This window comes from Toxoplasma gondii, chromosome X (assembly GCF_000006565.2).
Source record: "Toxoplasma gondii ME49 chromosome X, whole genome shotgun sequence".
Classification (NCBI taxonomy): domain Eukaryota; phylum Apicomplexa; class Conoidasida; order Eucoccidiorida; family Sarcocystidae; genus Toxoplasma; species Toxoplasma gondii.
In genome coordinates, this window is record NC_031478.1 from 1,409,802 (window position 1) to 1,425,711 (window position 15,910).

The following is a 15,910-nucleotide window of genomic DNA, read 5'->3' on the forward strand; positions in this document are numbered from 1 at the left end:
CACTCCGTGTTCCGCTAGCGAATCATGGTCAACACTGCTGCAGATCCTGAGGATGAAAAAAACGGAATTTCCAACCACAGAGCCCCACGCGGGGGGGGGTCTGGGCGATTGTTCTGAGCTCTTTCGCCACACAACAACTCCAATTCCAGGCAGTCCGTTTCTCTGCCGCGCACAAAAGACAAGTGCAACAAAGCAGCGAGAGACTGTGGTCTCAGGAATCCTTTGGGAAGACACGCGGTTCCTTTCTTCTCTGAACCGTTTTGGTCCACCTGTTTTCATCGGATCTTGTGCAGGAGGACAAAGTAGGTTTCATCTGTTTGGACCGTCATCTCTACAGCTCTCACACGCAGAAGAAGACACTTAACGCTGTGTATCAATGGAACAAAGATAACGAGGATAGCCGGAGAGCCTTGTGAATCGCACGAGTGATCTGAGAGTCCTCGAGGAACAGACGGCACAGCAGAGCCGTCAAGAAAAGTGGAAACAGCGGAGAGAGCGGAATCCTGTGGGGGATCTCTTCGTCACCGAAAAGCGGCGCAAATGACGGAATCAAAACGCAACGTGAACCCCGTGTTTCTTTTGCGCGCCGACATAGACTGCTTTGACTCTAAAAGTGTATACATTACATTCACGATGTTCACCTCGGCATTGCGTCTTCCCATTTAAGCTTCGCCTGCCCGTTTGCAGACGGATCGGATTCGTGTTTTTGTCGTTCCAGTTTTTTATGCGTTAACGCTTTCCCGAAACTCCAACGAGATCAAAAAACGGTTGTGTCTGCTCGGCAGTTTCCGCTTACGCACTTCCGTGTACATGCAGAGAGCTTTCTACGGAGGCTCCGTCAGCTTCTTTGCTGTAAAAGGCTCCACATTGGATCGGAAGTCGCGCCTCAAGAACTAGCACGGTAACCTATTTCCGAGTACCATTGATGAAGACATTTGGTCGGATCCTACGGAGGCAGCGGGCTCAATGGACTCGAGGAAGCTGGCAAGCGTTGTCGATTGAGACAAACGACAAAGAGACAATAATAAGTTGCTTTCTCCGAGAGTGTTAATAAAGTACCACGAATCCGATTGCTAGTCAGACGAACTGAGCTGAATGTTACGGGGTTGAATTGCGTGACAAGAAGTCGCTGTGTTAGGGTTGTTCTGTCACAGTCCTAGACCGTAAACCCTGGAGGCTCGCTTTCACCGAATAACCAGTTTCATCCTTTGGTTTCAACCGGCCTCTCTAGGTGTCTTTCTTGTTGCTTTCGCCTCTCCAGTGGGCACGGTATATCTAACCAGGTGGCTAAGATCGTTTAACTGGAAGTAGATCCCGTCCAAGAACAAATTTTAAGGCAAGCAAAGTATAAACGGCGAGGTAAACGCAGAAGAGAGAATCATTCCACAGACGGTGTTGAAGCAAGGGTGCAGTAGATTGACGAGTGTTTGTGTCTTTGTGTTTGAAGAGCAGGCCTGCACCTTCGTGACAGAGAGACACCTCGTTGTTGAATTCGCGGGGACAAGAGAGCCGGCGTGAATCGAAGCGGGAACCACAGGTTTTCGTTGGAAGTCCTTCGCCACCCCGAAAAAACCATGTTGGGAAGGCCATTCAGGTGCGGTGTAAACCGGATAGCTCTGTACAACGCCTGAGGATACTAAGACGCGTCGACGAACGAACTGCGCTGCTGATGTAAGGCAAGGAGAGTCCCGGACTCTTGATTCTACTTGCTCCGCTGCTTCACAAACAGCGTCGTCGGCGCGAAAGCACAACCGTTTGAGTCGTCCAGACACACCTGCCGCCCACAGTGCGGTCGTTGAACTGTAGCCTGTAGCAGTGATCTCAGTGCCAATTTGGACGGGAGAGATGGGAGCTGCTTGTTTCCGTCCGAAACGAAACGCCCGAGGGGGGAGCGTTTCTCTTGAGCGCGGAGACACAACGACATCGAGGGAGCGACGACCATTCCCTCCAAAAAAGCAGCGAATTTCGCGGGCGCGCTCCGCTGCTTCTCCTGGACCAAGAAGCCAGACCCAAATTACTTCCCGCCAAAGCCACAAAACGCTCTTTTTGACGAGGGCATGAAGAGCTGGAAAAAGGACCTCCCCAGATCCCCTTGCCTCCTTCGTCAGCGTTTTTCTTCAGAGGCCCCCCCGTTCGCGTGTGGCGCATGCCTGGTGTGTTCGGCCTCGACATAGGTGTGCATCGTTCAGGGAGCTTTTTCCTGTTTCCTCGCGTCGAACTTGTCCTTTTCCGGCCTTTCCTGCCCGCAGGCTTTCGCCTGAGAACTCCCCGCACCACCTCGACGCCCCGGATTTCTTCTAAAATCGAGATTCCGCTCCTTTTCGACATCTAGAGAGCCCCCTTTAGGCGACACATGCTGCGATGAGACGACAGGCAGCAACCAGTGAAAACGTAAAGGCGTGAACGAACGAGAGCAGCTCGAGAACCGCATTCGATTCGAGGCTCTTTCTTTGCCTATAACAGTCAGGTTTTCGGAGACAGAGACTCTTCTTGGAGGATACCAGTACGCGAGGAAACTTCCAACGTGTCTTGTGGCGGAAGTCACCTGCGGCAAGCGCAAGCGACAGACCTCTCTCTGTCGCAGTTCTTCTGCGCATCCTGTTCTGTGACGCGGCAAGTCCACCTTGTAGGTGTCGAGACAGAAGAGCGCTTTCCTGCGGTTCTTTCTCCCCTCTTTTCTCCATTCTCTGCCGGCATGCGTCTCCCGAGTCCATGAGACACCAAACGAAGATGGAGAGGACGCACGCGACGTCAGAAAACCGGGCACCCTCTGCTGGGGCTTCCGAGACAGCAAAAAATGAAATAGATGCTCGGCTTATCACCGCGGCCGTCGCACTCTCCATGAGTGACGTCGACGAACAAGACTTCGACTCTATGATCGCGATGTATGGAGAAGAAGATGAACAACGAGAAATCCTCATCAAAAAATCCAGGTACTCGTCAAAACACCTGAAATGCTACAAATGTATGTATATATATATATATAGATATAGATATACATATATATATAATGTATATATGTGTATTTATCTATATTTGAAGAGAGCGAGATTTTTCTGTGTATAAGGCTTCGATTGGTCTGTCTAGTTCCGGGCATGTGTGCTGCAGGGAGATTTTAAAACTGGCGAAACAGGCGATTTTCGCGTTGCACAGACGAGACGTGGATCAATGTCAGCGAAACATCAAACACTGTCGGAAACTCGTCGCAGAGACACAACCGATCACAGAGGGCTTTCCCGCTCTTCGCTTTCTTGGTAGGCAAACGATTTCAATCACAGACATCCAGATGTACATTTACATTCTCCCTCTATCGATCTGCCCGCTCCATCTATGTATATACAGGTTTTTTAGTATCGCTGGTCGTGTACAAATAAACACTCAAACATCCTTGTGTTTCTGCTTTTCTGCGTCTTCCTCGTGTTCATTTGCTCCATCCGAGGAAGTCCGGGCGGTGGCTGTTTGCGAGGCTCTCGATTCTTCGACTACTTCCTCACACGCGAGAGGCGCAGGTGTACGTACACCTGGCGAAGGGGCGTTTTCCTGAGAGTCTTTCGGTTTTCCAGGTCTGCTGAGCGTTTAAAGTCGCTGGTCAGCGGACCGTTGCGGTCTCATGGCGTATCTGTGTCTGCTTTCGCTCTCGCGTTGCACACCGCCCAGCGGCATGCTCTTTAATGCTGGGGAAGTGGAGACGTTTCCTGTCTAACGCACCGTGGCGAAGCTAGTCCGATTGCTTTTTCAGGCATCTACGTCGGCGCTCTGGAAGAGCTGGCTGAAGCTGAAATCTTTTTTTCGTTTATTTCTGAGCGCCGACTTCCTCGCTTCGCCTCTCTGCATCCTCTTCGCGTTGAGGAGTACTTGGGAGGCCTCATGGACTTCACTGGAGAACTCAATCGGTAGGACGAGATACGTTTGCTTCTCTGCGACTCTTTTTCGATGAACGTCTAGGGAACGCACATCGAGTTCCCTGCTCGCCAGTATGCAGCATCTCGTTTGATCTTCGGTAGCTCCGCAGAAGGATGTCCTCCGACGCGGGGATGAGCGCGAGCTCTCGCGAGGTTCTTGGACCCAGTGGCTGAAGATGTCTCGCATTTGTCTTCTGTCTCTCGTCTCAGCTTTGCCGTGCTCCGAGCTGTGGAACAAGACCTCGAGACAGTGTCTCTCTGCAGAGACTTTGTCAATAAAATCCACGAGAAAATGCTGCTTCTCGACTTGCGCAACTCACCTCTGCGGCGGAAGTATGACACGCTCAAGTACACGGAAAAGAAGCTCGAGTCTCTCTGCTACGAACTTCAGATGGGGATACGCCTCAAGGGCTTCCTTCCTCCCTCAATGACTCTGGAGCCTGAACCTATGTCCAAGTCCGACGCCGAGGAAAAGGAGGAAGGAAAATAAATTCTTCAAAACCGAGTTCCCGCATCGCTCCTCTGCGTACACCCCACGCAGCGCGTGCGTACTCGGCAGGGAACGGTTTTTTTACTTTCTTCTGAATTATCTTGTGCTGGACGAGTGCCGGTCCAAAGCAACTAAACGGAGCTCGACGCGGCGCGATTAGAAACCGGCTGGTATCGCACCTCGAACGCGAGTCGAATTCGCTGAGGTAAAAATGCAGGGTTCAACTGTGTGTTTCTAAAACTCGCGAAAAGCGGGTCCCGCAGCTTCGTAAAGTCTGCGTTCGTCAGGGATAGTCGACCGAAGCGGCGATGAAAGATAGAGGTACCTTGGATGCGCGTAGTTCTGCGGCGAGGCGTCGAGCGACGCTTGGAAACTCAGTTTTCGCGCCGTTCCATCTCACGGTCTCGGTGACGAGAGACACCCTTGTTGAGAGTTCGGCGAAACGAGAGAGAATACAGAAAGACCCAGAAGAAGGCGAGGAGAACATTCATCTCTCTTGCCTGATACACGAGGGGGGGTTCTTGGATGTCGAGGGGGAGGGTCTTCTCAGTTTTTACCTCTTCAAAAAAAGAGACAACAAACGAGGAGAGAATAAACGCGTTTTCGCCGACTCTCTGTTTTCCCGGACGAACGGGCTTGCTTGAAACACACCAGTTGCTGCTTGTGTTGGAGGACCGGCACCTCCGTAGACACCCCTGACTGCGAGAGAGCCTGGACCGTCCAGACGGAAGCGAAACATCACTTGACTTCTGCGAGTGCAGCAGTTTCTGGGCAGAGGCCGTGCTCGTGACGAAAGGCAAATGCAAGAAGCTACGGTGTTCTCTCATGTCCCTTTCAGTGTGGCTTTGAAGCTTTCAGAACGTCATGTTTCGGGGACATTCTGCCGCCAGGTTTGGTGCCTGTGTAAAAGCAACTGTGTGGCCGAAGAATGAGTTTTGTTTCACTTTTGAGGCCTTGAGGCGAACCCAAAATTCACTTGAAGAGCCACAGGGGAAAGGGAATCTTCTGAAAAGATGAAACGAGCCGTAGTTTACAGCGAGCAAATAGGTACACACAACGACCGCTCGCGACGGTGTGTGAAGCGCAGGAAGTCTTTCCCCCGTTTCCACGAGGCTGTCTCGATCCTTGCACACAAGCAACGAAGTCGGAAACAAGCGGGGCTTTTCAGCATCTTTGTCCACTGAGAAGACCCACACAACCAGTGGCAAAGCTGCAGTGCGCGCCCAGTGTACGTACACCTCACTCTGCTGCGCGCTTCAATTCTTAAAAGCGGAGAAATGGTTGTCGAGTGGGCACTCAAGGGTTTCAGGTTTTCTGGTCAAACAGTTCACACCAGTTTCTCTGGATGTTTCGTTTGGAGACAACTGTTCCGCTACGTGTCTCGACGGCAACATACACATCGAGACAGAAGAAAGGGAGTTTCACAACATTTGTCGGAAAAACGAGATATGAACAGTGTGTATACACGGAGACAGATACATACATAACGACATGCATATGCATATATGCATATATACATATATATGTAAATATAAATACATATATATTTATATATATATATATGTATATATATTTACTCTCTGTACACGATTGTGTACAAATATGAATATTGAAGACGTCGGTCGTTGAAAACCACCTGAAAGCGTTGTGCCAGGTGTGCATGCAGAAGCTCGACAACAAGTTACAACACGGTGACTTTCGATGTCCAGGCATCTGTTCTGGGGCAATCGAGGCCTCGGACCCCTCACCAGCCCACACCGGGAGAGGGCGTTGCCCACGGAAATCGCAAATGAGAAACTTAGTTTCTTGTCTTCTCTGTGCTTCCCGATCTCGTTCTCTCTCTTCCTTTCTCTTCTCTCTCTCCTTTCTTCTTATCTCTGTTCTTTTTTCTTCTCTTCCTTCTCTCGCGGGCGCGCCGTCCACCCTCGTTCTGCGTCTGCTCAAGAGAGCTTCACCATTTGCACTGCGGCGTCTGCGGAGGCGCCCTCGAGGCTGCAGAGGGGAGGCTCCCGTTTGTGGCGTTTGTGCTCTTCGCTGAGGAGGTACGCAGCATCTGCTGCGTTTGCAAAGAGCAGCCTTCTTCGCGTCTGCACTACGTGTGGCGGATTGCATGCGTCCGTCCAGAAGTACACGAACGCGCCGATGAAGATGTGCCAGAAGCTGCGCAAGGAGAAACGAAAAAACAAGGCATGCAGACTTGCGGCGGGTCTTTTGCATCCACGCATCTGGACATGTGTGAAGACACAGACTCTTTCCCGAACACTCTTGGACTCGGAAAACAAGGCTGCACCGTCTCCGCAGGAGAGAGACGAGGTCAGACACAGCAGTCGGCGACGCAGAGACCCAGCAAGGAGAGGGTCGCGCCTCAAGACAGGGAGAGGACGAAACCAGACGGCGAGAAATAGCGACGCTCTGCCTCTTTCCGGCGACTTGCGTACCCATGCTTGATGCGCAGGTAGTCGTTTGCGTCATCCATGCCGAAGAAGAAGAAAACCATCGCGAGAATAAAAGTGACGCCGCTGTACAGACACGAGCGTCGCTGGAGACGCGGCCGCACGCGACTCACAGCAAGCAGCACGAGGAAGCCGACGCCGAAGAAAATAATCGGGAAAATCGTGTATCTGCGAAACAGAGAAGCAGAGGTGCAAACAGGACACCGGGTGTTCTCGACGTAGATAAAAACGCACAAAGAAGACATATTTGCGCGGTCGACTCAGTCCTTTTCCTCTGGGGTCGTGAACGAGAAGTGTGTTCAACCGCGAAATATTCTCTCTGCTCTCGTCTGAACACAGATGATGCATGCGTTTCAGCTCTGCGTTACATCCGATAAAAATCGGGAAAACAAGATTGAGGGAAACCCTCCCCCCGCGCACACGCAGGTCCTCGCCGCGTGTCGAGACACCGAAAAATCCAGAAGTCGCAGTCTTCTCTCTCCGCATCTCTATATATAGCCGGACACTGATTTTCGCCTTCAGGGCAACGTCGAGTAAAGAGAGAGAGAGAAACGTCTCAAAGAGTCAGTTCATCCTCTCTCCTCGAGGCCCCTCGTACACAATAATCTACAAATATGCATATACGCGTATACATACGTCTCAATATAAACATATATACATATATATATATACTTATACATGTATAACTACACACAAATTTGCATACATATACAGATATATACATATATATATATATGTATATATATACATATTTGTAGGCAGAAGTGCAGGTGGAGGGTGTATTTTGTGGGAACTTGAAAAGCTCCCGACACCCTCAGATGAGCTCGCGTCTCTGCGCTGTCCATACAGATCAAACCGTTTTTGACGCCTTACGCGAAATTCCAAGGCTGCAGACACTGAGAAATCGCGACGACGCACAAGGGCACCATGCGGGTCATGAGAACCCAGACGGGGCTGACGAGCTGAGGAAAAACGAGAAAAATCGAAAACAAGGAAAGCAAAAAGACTGGCACATGCCAGAAAAGAAGACCGCGAAAAAAAGAGCAAAGGGAAGGATCAGTCTCACGAAAAACGACGTTCGAAAGTAAAAACGGAGTTCACAAAAAACACAGTGAAACACTGCCTTTCTCATTTCTTTGACATCTGCACCCGTTGACCGAACTCAGAGAACTTGAGGTCCATGTTTTAACCTCCTCGTCTTCAACCCAAAAGCAAAAAAGAATAAAATTGTCTTATAAATACATATAATTAAATATATACCAATCTCTCGTACGCACATTCATGCAAGTGGATGTATATGCATATATTCCTGTACACACACAGACATATAGATAAACAGATATACAGCAGTCTCCTATGTGCCTCACCCGTTGGTAGACAAGCACACACGCATTTTTATAGGTAAATATTTTTATGCAAATGTGCATATTTATATATGGTTTGCTGGTATACTTGTTCCAGACAATATCGCGTGTCTAGGATAGGGTTCTTCATGGATGTACGCACATTCCTTTCCGTCGGTCCAGAAACGTTTTTAGTGCTCTGCACAGACTCCGAAAGACGAAACCAGATTTCCTCAGAAGAGAGAACTCGTGGATTTCTTACTTGGAGAGGCATTGCGAAGAAGGAGATGATGCATGTGATCGCGAAAATGTTGTCTGCTCGGTGCCACTAAAAAAAGTCAGGAGACAGAGGTCTCGAGTTTTGTAGGGGGAAAAACAAACTTCTTCCAGAACCGGAAAGACGCCATGCTCGGGATTGTGTCGGAACTGCTCTCTCCCACGCAACGCGATCCACTCACTCTCTACAGAGCCCATCTCCATGAATAAATCTACGTGTAAATACACACGTATATATATATATATATACATAGAGACGCATATGCATATATATAATCGGGTGACATAATCTAATTTGCGGAGAAGAAAGTGTGTCTTTTCAGCGGCGTCTAGTGAGAAGAAGAATGAAAAGGATTTGTTCTTACATCGCCTTCGGTGCCTCCAAGGAAACGCGCCTTCTCGAACACATGAGGATTGTTCCCCTCCAGCGTCTGCAGCGTGTGGTACGCGACCGAAGTGACCATCGCCGCGAAACCCACGAAGGCGTCTACTGGTAAACTGAGAGGACATGCAGAGAAAAGAGAGACGAAGAAGACGCAGCAGACCTCAGAGACGGAGAAAAAAGACAACACACACGAAATGTGGGAAGGAAGAGAAGAGCGCGAGGAGAGGAAACAAAAGTGAGGCGAAAAGGGAGCGAGAGGAAAGGGAACAAGTGGACAAGCACGGACTGTCGTCAAAGACCTTGGAGGGAAGCTCTGAAGACACACACGAACGAGGCAGAGGAAAGAACCGAGGGAGAGAGACAGAGGAGAGAGAGCGAGAGAGCGAGAACAACAAAAAAGATGTGGAGAAGAGACAGACGGAGAGAGGAGACCGAGAGGGAGAGACGAAAAGAATGAGACTGGCCTAAAAGCAGACTCACCCGACTTGCCAGCTGCGCAGAATACCGAAGAGGAGCACAACATTTGTGGCACCGGTGGTGACAAGCTGAAAAGAAAGACACACGCATCGCTTGTTTTTGCTTCCATCACTCTCCTGCACCTCTCACCGTCCTGCGTCTCCCAGAGCTCCTGTTTGCCCCCGCAGCATCTCCCTGCACCCAGGCATTGTCTCCGCCCTCCCCGAGTCGCGTCCTCTCCTCTCTTCCTCTCTCTGCATGCGTTCTCCTCGCCTTCCTCCGTTCTGCGTCTCTCCTCGTACCTGAGCGTGGAACTCCCATTGCTCCTTCAAGTGAGGATAGCCGCCAGAGGTCGCCACTGCCAGTCGAGAGTTTGCGAGGAGAAGAAGAGCGAGGAGAGAGAGGAGCGGACGCGAGGCCGCCGACGCAGGAAACCGCATTGTGCAGAGTGAGAAAGGCCACTGGCGCGCCAACGCGGGAGACGGGTCGTTCCTCAGGAAGGAGAAGGAGAGCTCGCTATTGCTGTTTTCCTAGCTTCTCTTCCACCTCTCGCTCGCGGAAAGTCCCTTGGCTCTCCGACCTGCAGAGAGCAGGAACTTTCAGAGAACGGAGACGGGCAGAGCGGCACCGAGGAATCGACGAGACGCTCTCCCGCGAACGCGTCCGCGCCTCGCGGACGTCCTCAAGAAGACGGCTTTGTCAGGAGACAGGCGTGGGCAGAGAGAAACGGAGAGCGGAGACACAGAAGACGAGAAAGAGGGCATTCAGGAACAGTTTCGTGTGTCTGAAGGCCCACACGCATGCGTCGACGCGCTACGCAAGTCCTCGCCAGCCTTCCCTCTCTACAGAAGTCTGTCGACAAGTTCACAAAGACGCATGGATTGACATGAGTACTGCGGGGGAGCCCCGCCTGAGAAGCACCAGGAGAGAAGAGACGAGGTGCCTTGCTCGGCAACAGTGAAGAGACTCCCTTGCACTTGGCTCGGAAGAGGAACACCAGCAGAAGAACGAACCAGATACCAACAGTTCAGCAGAAGAAAACAGAGGTTTTTCTGAGAGCAGAAACAGTTGCGCACCGCATCGTTCGCCGAGCAACAACGGCAGTGTCGACGCCCTTTCCTCGCGGTCCCTTTCTCTTAGCTCTCTCCACCACTTGTCTCTAGGCTGCGGTTTCGCGTTCCTTCTGGAGCGAGACGACGGCAGATTCGGCGAGACGCAGATTGGCTTCAAGATGCTCACACCATGTAGATCCGGAGGGAGGAAAGAAGAGCTGTTTCTGCTGAATAATCGCGTCAGCCGCTCGACATGTGAGAAGTTCCAGGGGGAGCCAGCAAGGCCCAGACTGCAAAAGCGGGGGCAATGAGGCGGCCGGACCTAGACTGGTGTCTTGACAGCGAAGACGCGAGCGCGGTGCGTCGAAGGCCGTTTCGAGAGAATTGTCGTTCGATCTGCGTCGCCAGACAGTCTCTTCTCCACAGGCTTCCGGTCTCGTAAAAAAGGAAAACTTCGCTTCCAGACAGACACCAATGCCGACGAACAAGACGGCCGCGTCTCCAGACTGCCGTGGGCCGGCCTCGCCCCCACGTGTACATACACCCGAACAGACAGCGTGAGCCAGCCAAAGGGGAGACGGAAATGCTGGAAAGCTGCAATGGCCGCGAAAGAGAGGCCCCGAGTCTGCAGCTGAGAAGACAAAGTCGCGACTGAGACGCACGCTGCTCGCGCCCCTGCAGACAAACGAGGAGGCGAGGACACACACCAGCTTGTCGGAGATGCGTTGTGTTGGTGTGCCTGCCGAAAGCAGCCAAAAGGGGGTGAGAGACAAGCAGCCGAGGCCGCAGGACGAAGAGAGAAACGACAGCGCGAATAAAGAAGCCGCTGCATGCAGGTCGCGTCTCAGACAGCTGCGGCAGGACCCGCCCACGCTAGAAAAGTTCGCTATGTCTTACAGAGAAACAGTGGAGGAGAGTGCAGAGAAGGAGCTCGCATTTGCACTCGAAGGCCGGAGAAAAAAGAACAAGGAATGAAGAGGACAAGGAAAGAAGAGGACAAGGAACGAGAAGCGCACGAGACAGCCTCCGCAAGCGCACGAGAAGACACCGTGGCCGGCTCGAGCGGGTGTGTCGCCGGCCTCAGCGAAAAAAGAGCAACCCAAAAACCGAGATCGTTCTTGACCTTCTTCATCTGTTTGGCAGTGGAGGGAAAGCAACGGTACTTTCTGACGGAAGCATTTTGTGTGCTTTCGTCTGCTGCAAGTCACTGTGCAGAGGCGTCTCTCTACGGTCACTACGCTAGGGGAAACACGCTCAGAGATGTACACATGGTCGACACAGAAACAAATGGGTGTCTGTACAGTTGAAAATGGACTCATACGGAAAATGAAAGAGAAATGGGTACATGCATATGGAGAGAAGGATGAATGGTTTAAAAAAACGGAGAAGCAAATACAGTTGCGTGTAGTACAATGCAGCCAGTTTGAATTGATGCACAGAAACACATCTGTTTGTGTTTTAGAATACAAACAAAAAGGGGTCCTTTGACACAGAAGTGCTTTTCGGTGTGATGAAGTATGAGAAAATGTGAAAAGAGGAACGTCCACGTGATGCGTGAACCGGAATGACGGATGGCGCCTACAGTTGTATGCGCCTCCGCGGGACTCGCTCCTCCACCGTTTACGCCTTATCTACCTCTCTAAAGGCATGCGTGTGAAGCTGTCTGCTTCTTCCCAGGGTGAATGAAGAACTTGAAACAGAGAACAAAGTGTCGTGAATCTCTCCAAGAGAGTAGCGTGCAGGACTCTGTTGCGTTGGGGGGCCGGTGTACAGAAGCGCAGCAGACTCCAGGTGGAATGGCGACACTGATTGAGGCGTGAGGTCGAGCGTCTCTCCGTTCATGAACACAGTGCTAGTCTTCGTGAAGGATCTCGAGTGCTCGAGTCGTCTAAAAAAGAACATCCACTGGCAGTTCCGGCGATGTGAAACTCGGCGGTGGATCCGTGGAAGAAACGAAGACGCAGAAAGGAATTGGTGAACGTTTCCCCTCACGCGCGTCGGGTCCTGTTCGACCTTTTGTTCCCCGCCATCTCGAAGTCCTGACAGCTACTGCTTGTTGCCTACGAATCTTCTGCATGTCCGAAGAAAGGTACAACACACTTCGGAGAAATACCTGTCTCCCAGACTCGTGCAAAAAAAGGAAAGCGAACTCTGTGCTTGCGTCCTTCCTTCTCGTGAGCAACAAGAGAAGCTCGAAACAACAGGAATGCTACCTCTCAGAAAAACGCAGAAGCCGGGGTGCCTTCCGCAGTTCTTGGTGGGGTGTACGAACATTTCGAACTGGGAAGTGATTAGGAAGGGCGTTTGGGCGGCTTTTCCTGAGTTTTCTCTCTTCTCCCCGCAAAAGTGCGTTCCTTTTCCCTTTGTTTCGCCTCAAGTTCTGTGTCGGCGAGTTCTGCCGTACTCATCCACCTTTGACGTGGTGTCTGCAAGCCGTTCTCTCTGTTTTCCCCTAAATTCCTCCCGTTGCTTCAGCTGCGACCGCGTGGGAACTTTTAACGGCAAAGAAAAGGAAAGAGACTCGATATGGCCGCTCTACAAAAACCTGAAGTGCTCGAGACAGGAGGCTTCTCCCAACAGTAGCGCCCAAAAGAAGAAAAGCGCGTCTGTCGGAAGAAACGACTGGCTACCAGAGAGTGCGACATGGCACCTGCTAAGGTGCTCTCGCAGCACGGTTCTTTGAGGTCAAGAAGAAACTCTACACGCTGAGAGAAACAGGAACAACGACGAAGGCGAGATGGAAGAGCGCCAAGAGACGCGAAGCCGTCAAAATGGTTTTTTTCCACGCGTCAGCTCAGTTGGACTTCTTGGCAGGGAACCGCTAGCAGTTGCACTTTTCCAGTGCCGCGAATCTCAAGCGAAAAAAAGTTGTCCTGTCGCGTGACTCCCTTCTTTCCTTTCCTTCGGGGAGAGACAGGTCGTTCGTATAAACACTCGACTCGCTGACTTTCTCGCTCCGAACTGTCCACGTCGATTCCACCGTTGTGTTCGCGTCTGCAAAAGCCGTCCGCCTCAAACCGGTTCCTCTCTTCGAGGAAGGCAAGCCCTCGCCAGACTGCCGAAACACGGCGTCTCCCCTCCCCTCCCGCCTCCCCGCTCGACACCGGATCTCCAGAAAATCCGTTTTGCGTTACTTGTCCATCTTCGCACCTGCGAAACGTATGCGCTACACCTCGACATCAACGACCCCCCCACACACACTCACATGCGCAGACAGACGCTTGTGCAGATGCTCACATGAACGAGGTCTGAACCTCCCGGCGCGAGTGTCCATACACTGAGGGACGCAGTGGTCTGTGGCGCGGTGTGGACCGGTGGACGTCTTCGGTTCCGGGCAGTGTTTGGACGCGGGAGGTTCTTCAGTACTCCTTGTTGATGTCAAGAGGACGATTCGAGTAGATCTCCGGTACGTCGATGTTGGAGAGACAGGAGACGCCGACAGCGGCCGTGACGGCGATCAGGAAGATGACAACAACTTGCGAGAGCATCGTCTGCAAAAGGAGAAAAGGACAAACGTGGATGTGAAAGCGCGGGAGAGAAAGCGGCGACTGCCCGGGCGGGGAAACACCCCACCTCGCACTCGAGCAGAGGCTGGGGAGTCGGAACGACGGCACTAGTTTCTCGGAAAACACTGAGGGAAGAGAGGAAGAAAACATGCGGCACACTGGAACGAAGAACTTCTTCCTCGAGAGCGAAACGCTCTACAGAAAGCCAGATGCGCGGGTGGGGAGACGAGGGCGACTTGCGCGACGAACGGCCGGTCTCAGAAGACCCCGTGAGAGAAGCAGAAAGAACCACGCGTCTTTCTCCAGAGAACAGAGTCCAGAAGAAAAGGAGAGAAGAGACAGAACGAACCGCATTACAGCACGCAACGCGAACCTCGAAAAGCCGCGAGAGCCGTCAACTCCGGAGATCGACTCACGGAGAGGAAGCCGCCCGCGACGAAGACAAAAAGATGGGCGTGAAGAAAGCACCGAAAACGCGCTCTCACCCCGCAAAACAAAGCAAGCAAATAGCAGAGAAAGAAAGTCGCCGAAAGCCATGAGAAAAGTTCGCAAAAAAGCAAAAGGCCGATATGTCCAGACAGAGAAACACTCATCGACAGGAGACACAGACTTCACCTACACGTACCCCGGACATTTCCCTCTGCAAACGAAAGTGTTTACCTTTATCTACACATGCCAGCAGACAGATACATACAAATATATATATATATATAAATAGGTACAAGTATATTTACAAATATGTATACGCATCCGTGTGTATGTTTATCCTGTTGTCAGACGAAAAGACCTGACGAGCTGCTTGTTCTCGTCTCCACGTACAGAAGTGACATATTTGAATGTCGGTTCCGCGGTCGGGCCTGCCTCGGTGTCTTGAGCAGAGACGGAGGAGAGGGAGAGAAGGCAGAGGAGGAACAGAGAAGAAAATCGAAGGAGACTCTTGCGCGTCGCGGGAACGGCAGAGACTCGCCGCTGTCTCTGGGGACCGGCCGCCGAGGAGAGAAACGACATGTTTTGGACACGCAGAAAGAGAAAAGGGAGGATGGAAGACGAGACAAACGAGGAGAAAGACGACTGAGAGAGGACGAGAGGAGCTCTGAAGGGTGCCACGAAGCACAGGAAGAGGACAGTGGAGCTCAGGCGGGGGCCGACTTCCCCGGCAGAGGAGACTGAAAGACAGAGAAGAAGCGAACAGACTTGAAGAGGGAAGACAGGTGAAGAAAGAAAAGAAACAAGAGAGTCTCGCCGTTCTGTTGGTGAAGAGGAAATCTGTCTACCAGCAACAGAGCGCAGTGGTGAGGAAAACCGGGAAGGAGCCCCAGAGACGAAAAAGCTGAAAAGCAGGCGAGACGCTCTTCTCCACGTTCGGTCAGGGCTAAGAAAACCACAAGCTGAGAAGAACAGAACGAGGCTGCAGTCCACGGAGACAGTGCGGGGACGGAATTGGAAAGAGAGGAACAGCAACTAGGCCGAGGAAAACTTCTGCAGCAGAGGAGCGGGGTGGAGCGCGAGCCCAGCAGACACGCCAGGGCGTTTGCGGACAGAACGGAAGCCACAGGATGGTGCGTGCTACGAAAAAAAGTACGCGGACTGTTTGGGGATCGCTTTCGCGACTCTCTCCTAGAGAACTCCCTCCTCGTGACCAGAAAATGCAGCGGCGCGCAAGGCCGTTCAAACACGCGGCCGACACTGAGACAGAACGAGAGCCGTTCGAACGCTTGCGTTGCTTCTCTCACCAAAACAAAGCTGGCGAGTCTGCCTCACTCGCAAACACTGCAAACAGAAGAGAAGATTCTTCCTCTCCTCTCCCTTTCTTCCCCTGGGAGGACGCGCTAGCGAGCGGGTAGCTGCGGAGAGAAGATCACACCAGCGTTTCGTGGAACGCACGCTGCAACTTTGTCTGTTGCATGTCGGAGTTCCGCAGAAGGCCTTTTCTCGCATTCTACACACCGGGTCTCCCCTTCTGCGATGTGTGGAGAAGACGTTCATCGCGCTCAGCGGAAAAGAAAGAACGCGTCGTCCCTCCTGGAAGAACGCGAGCTGGCTCCTC

General features: G+C 51.9%; 3 protein-coding genes across 3 annotated transcripts; 1 reads left to right on the forward strand and 2 right to left on the reverse strand.

Annotated features, from left to right (window-relative positions):
* Positions 1-462: 462 nt before the first annotated feature.
* On the forward strand, positions 463-5,317 carry TGME49_226720 (translin family protein). Its single transcript, XM_018780147.1, has 5 exons — positions 463-901; positions 1,448-2,933; positions 3,088-3,254; positions 3,740-3,893; positions 4,113-5,317. Exons 2-5 carry the CDS (start codon positions 2,713-2,715, stop codon positions 4,390-4,392), a joined length of 822 nt encoding a protein of 273 aa, XP_018636042.1. The 5' UTR covers positions 463-901; positions 1,448-2,712; the 3' UTR covers positions 4,393-5,317.
* Positions 5,318-5,641: 324 nt separating this feature from the next.
* Positions 5,642-11,309, reverse strand: TGME49_226710 (hypothetical protein). Its single transcript, XM_002366283.1, has 7 exons — positions 9,608-11,309; positions 9,330-9,394; positions 8,830-8,962; positions 8,451-8,516; positions 7,719-7,807; positions 6,831-7,013; positions 5,642-6,552 (listed from the first exon to the last, which is right to left on the reverse strand). The coding sequence occupies exons 1-7, from the start codon at positions 9,743-9,745 to the stop codon at positions 6,333-6,335; spliced, it is 894 nt and encodes a 297-aa protein (XP_002366324.1). The 5' UTR covers positions 9,746-11,309; the 3' UTR covers positions 5,642-6,332.
* Positions 11,310-13,090: 1,781 nt separating this feature from the next.
* On the reverse strand, positions 13,091-15,599 carry TGME49_226705 (hypothetical protein). The gene is made up of 2 exons (XM_018780146.1): positions 14,683-15,599; positions 13,091-13,848 (listed from the first exon to the last, which is right to left on the reverse strand). Exons 1-2 carry the CDS (start codon positions 14,869-14,871, stop codon positions 13,717-13,719), a joined length of 321 nt encoding a protein of 106 aa, XP_018636041.1. The 5' UTR covers positions 14,872-15,599; the 3' UTR covers positions 13,091-13,716.
* Positions 15,600-15,910: the final 311 nt, after the last annotated feature.

What these genes read in the sequence shown, in the direction of transcription:
- TGME49_226720 (XM_018780147.1), top strand. Translation starts at nt 2,713, where the DNA reads ATGAGACACCAAACGAAGATGGAGAGGACGCACGCGACGTCAGAAAAC. An exon ending in ATCCTCATCAAAAAATCCAG is followed by an intron (nt 2,934 to 3,087) that starts GTACTCGTCAAA and finishes TGGTCTGTCTAG; the next exon opens with TTCCGGGCATGTGTGCTGCA. An exon ending in TCCCGCTCTTCGCTTTCTTG is followed by an intron (nt 3,255 to 3,739) that starts GTAGGCAAACGA and finishes TTGCTTTTTCAG; the next exon opens with GCATCTACGTCGGCGCTCTG.
- TGME49_226710 (XM_002366283.1), bottom strand. Translation starts at nt 9,745, where the DNA reads ATGCGGTTTCCTGCGTCGGCGGCCTCGCGTCCGCTCCTCTCTCTCCTC. An exon ending in AATGGGAGTTCCACGCTCAG is followed by an intron (nt 9,395 to 9,607) that starts GTACGAGGAGAG and finishes CTTTCTTTTCAG; the next exon opens with CTTGTCACCACCGGTGCCAC. An exon ending in TTGGAGGCACCGAAGGCGAT is followed by an intron (nt 8,517 to 8,829) that starts GTAAGAACAAAT and finishes GACTTTTTTTAG; the next exon opens with TGGCACCGAGCAGACAACAT.
- TGME49_226705 (XM_018780146.1), bottom strand. Translation starts at nt 14,871, where the DNA reads ATGTCGTTTCTCTCCTCGGCGGCCGGTCCCCAGAGACAGCGGCGAGTC. An exon ending in CATTCAAATATGTCACTTCT is followed by an intron (nt 13,849 to 14,682) that starts GTACGTGGAGAC and finishes CTCCTTTTGCAG; the next exon opens with ACGATGCTCTCGCAAGTTGT.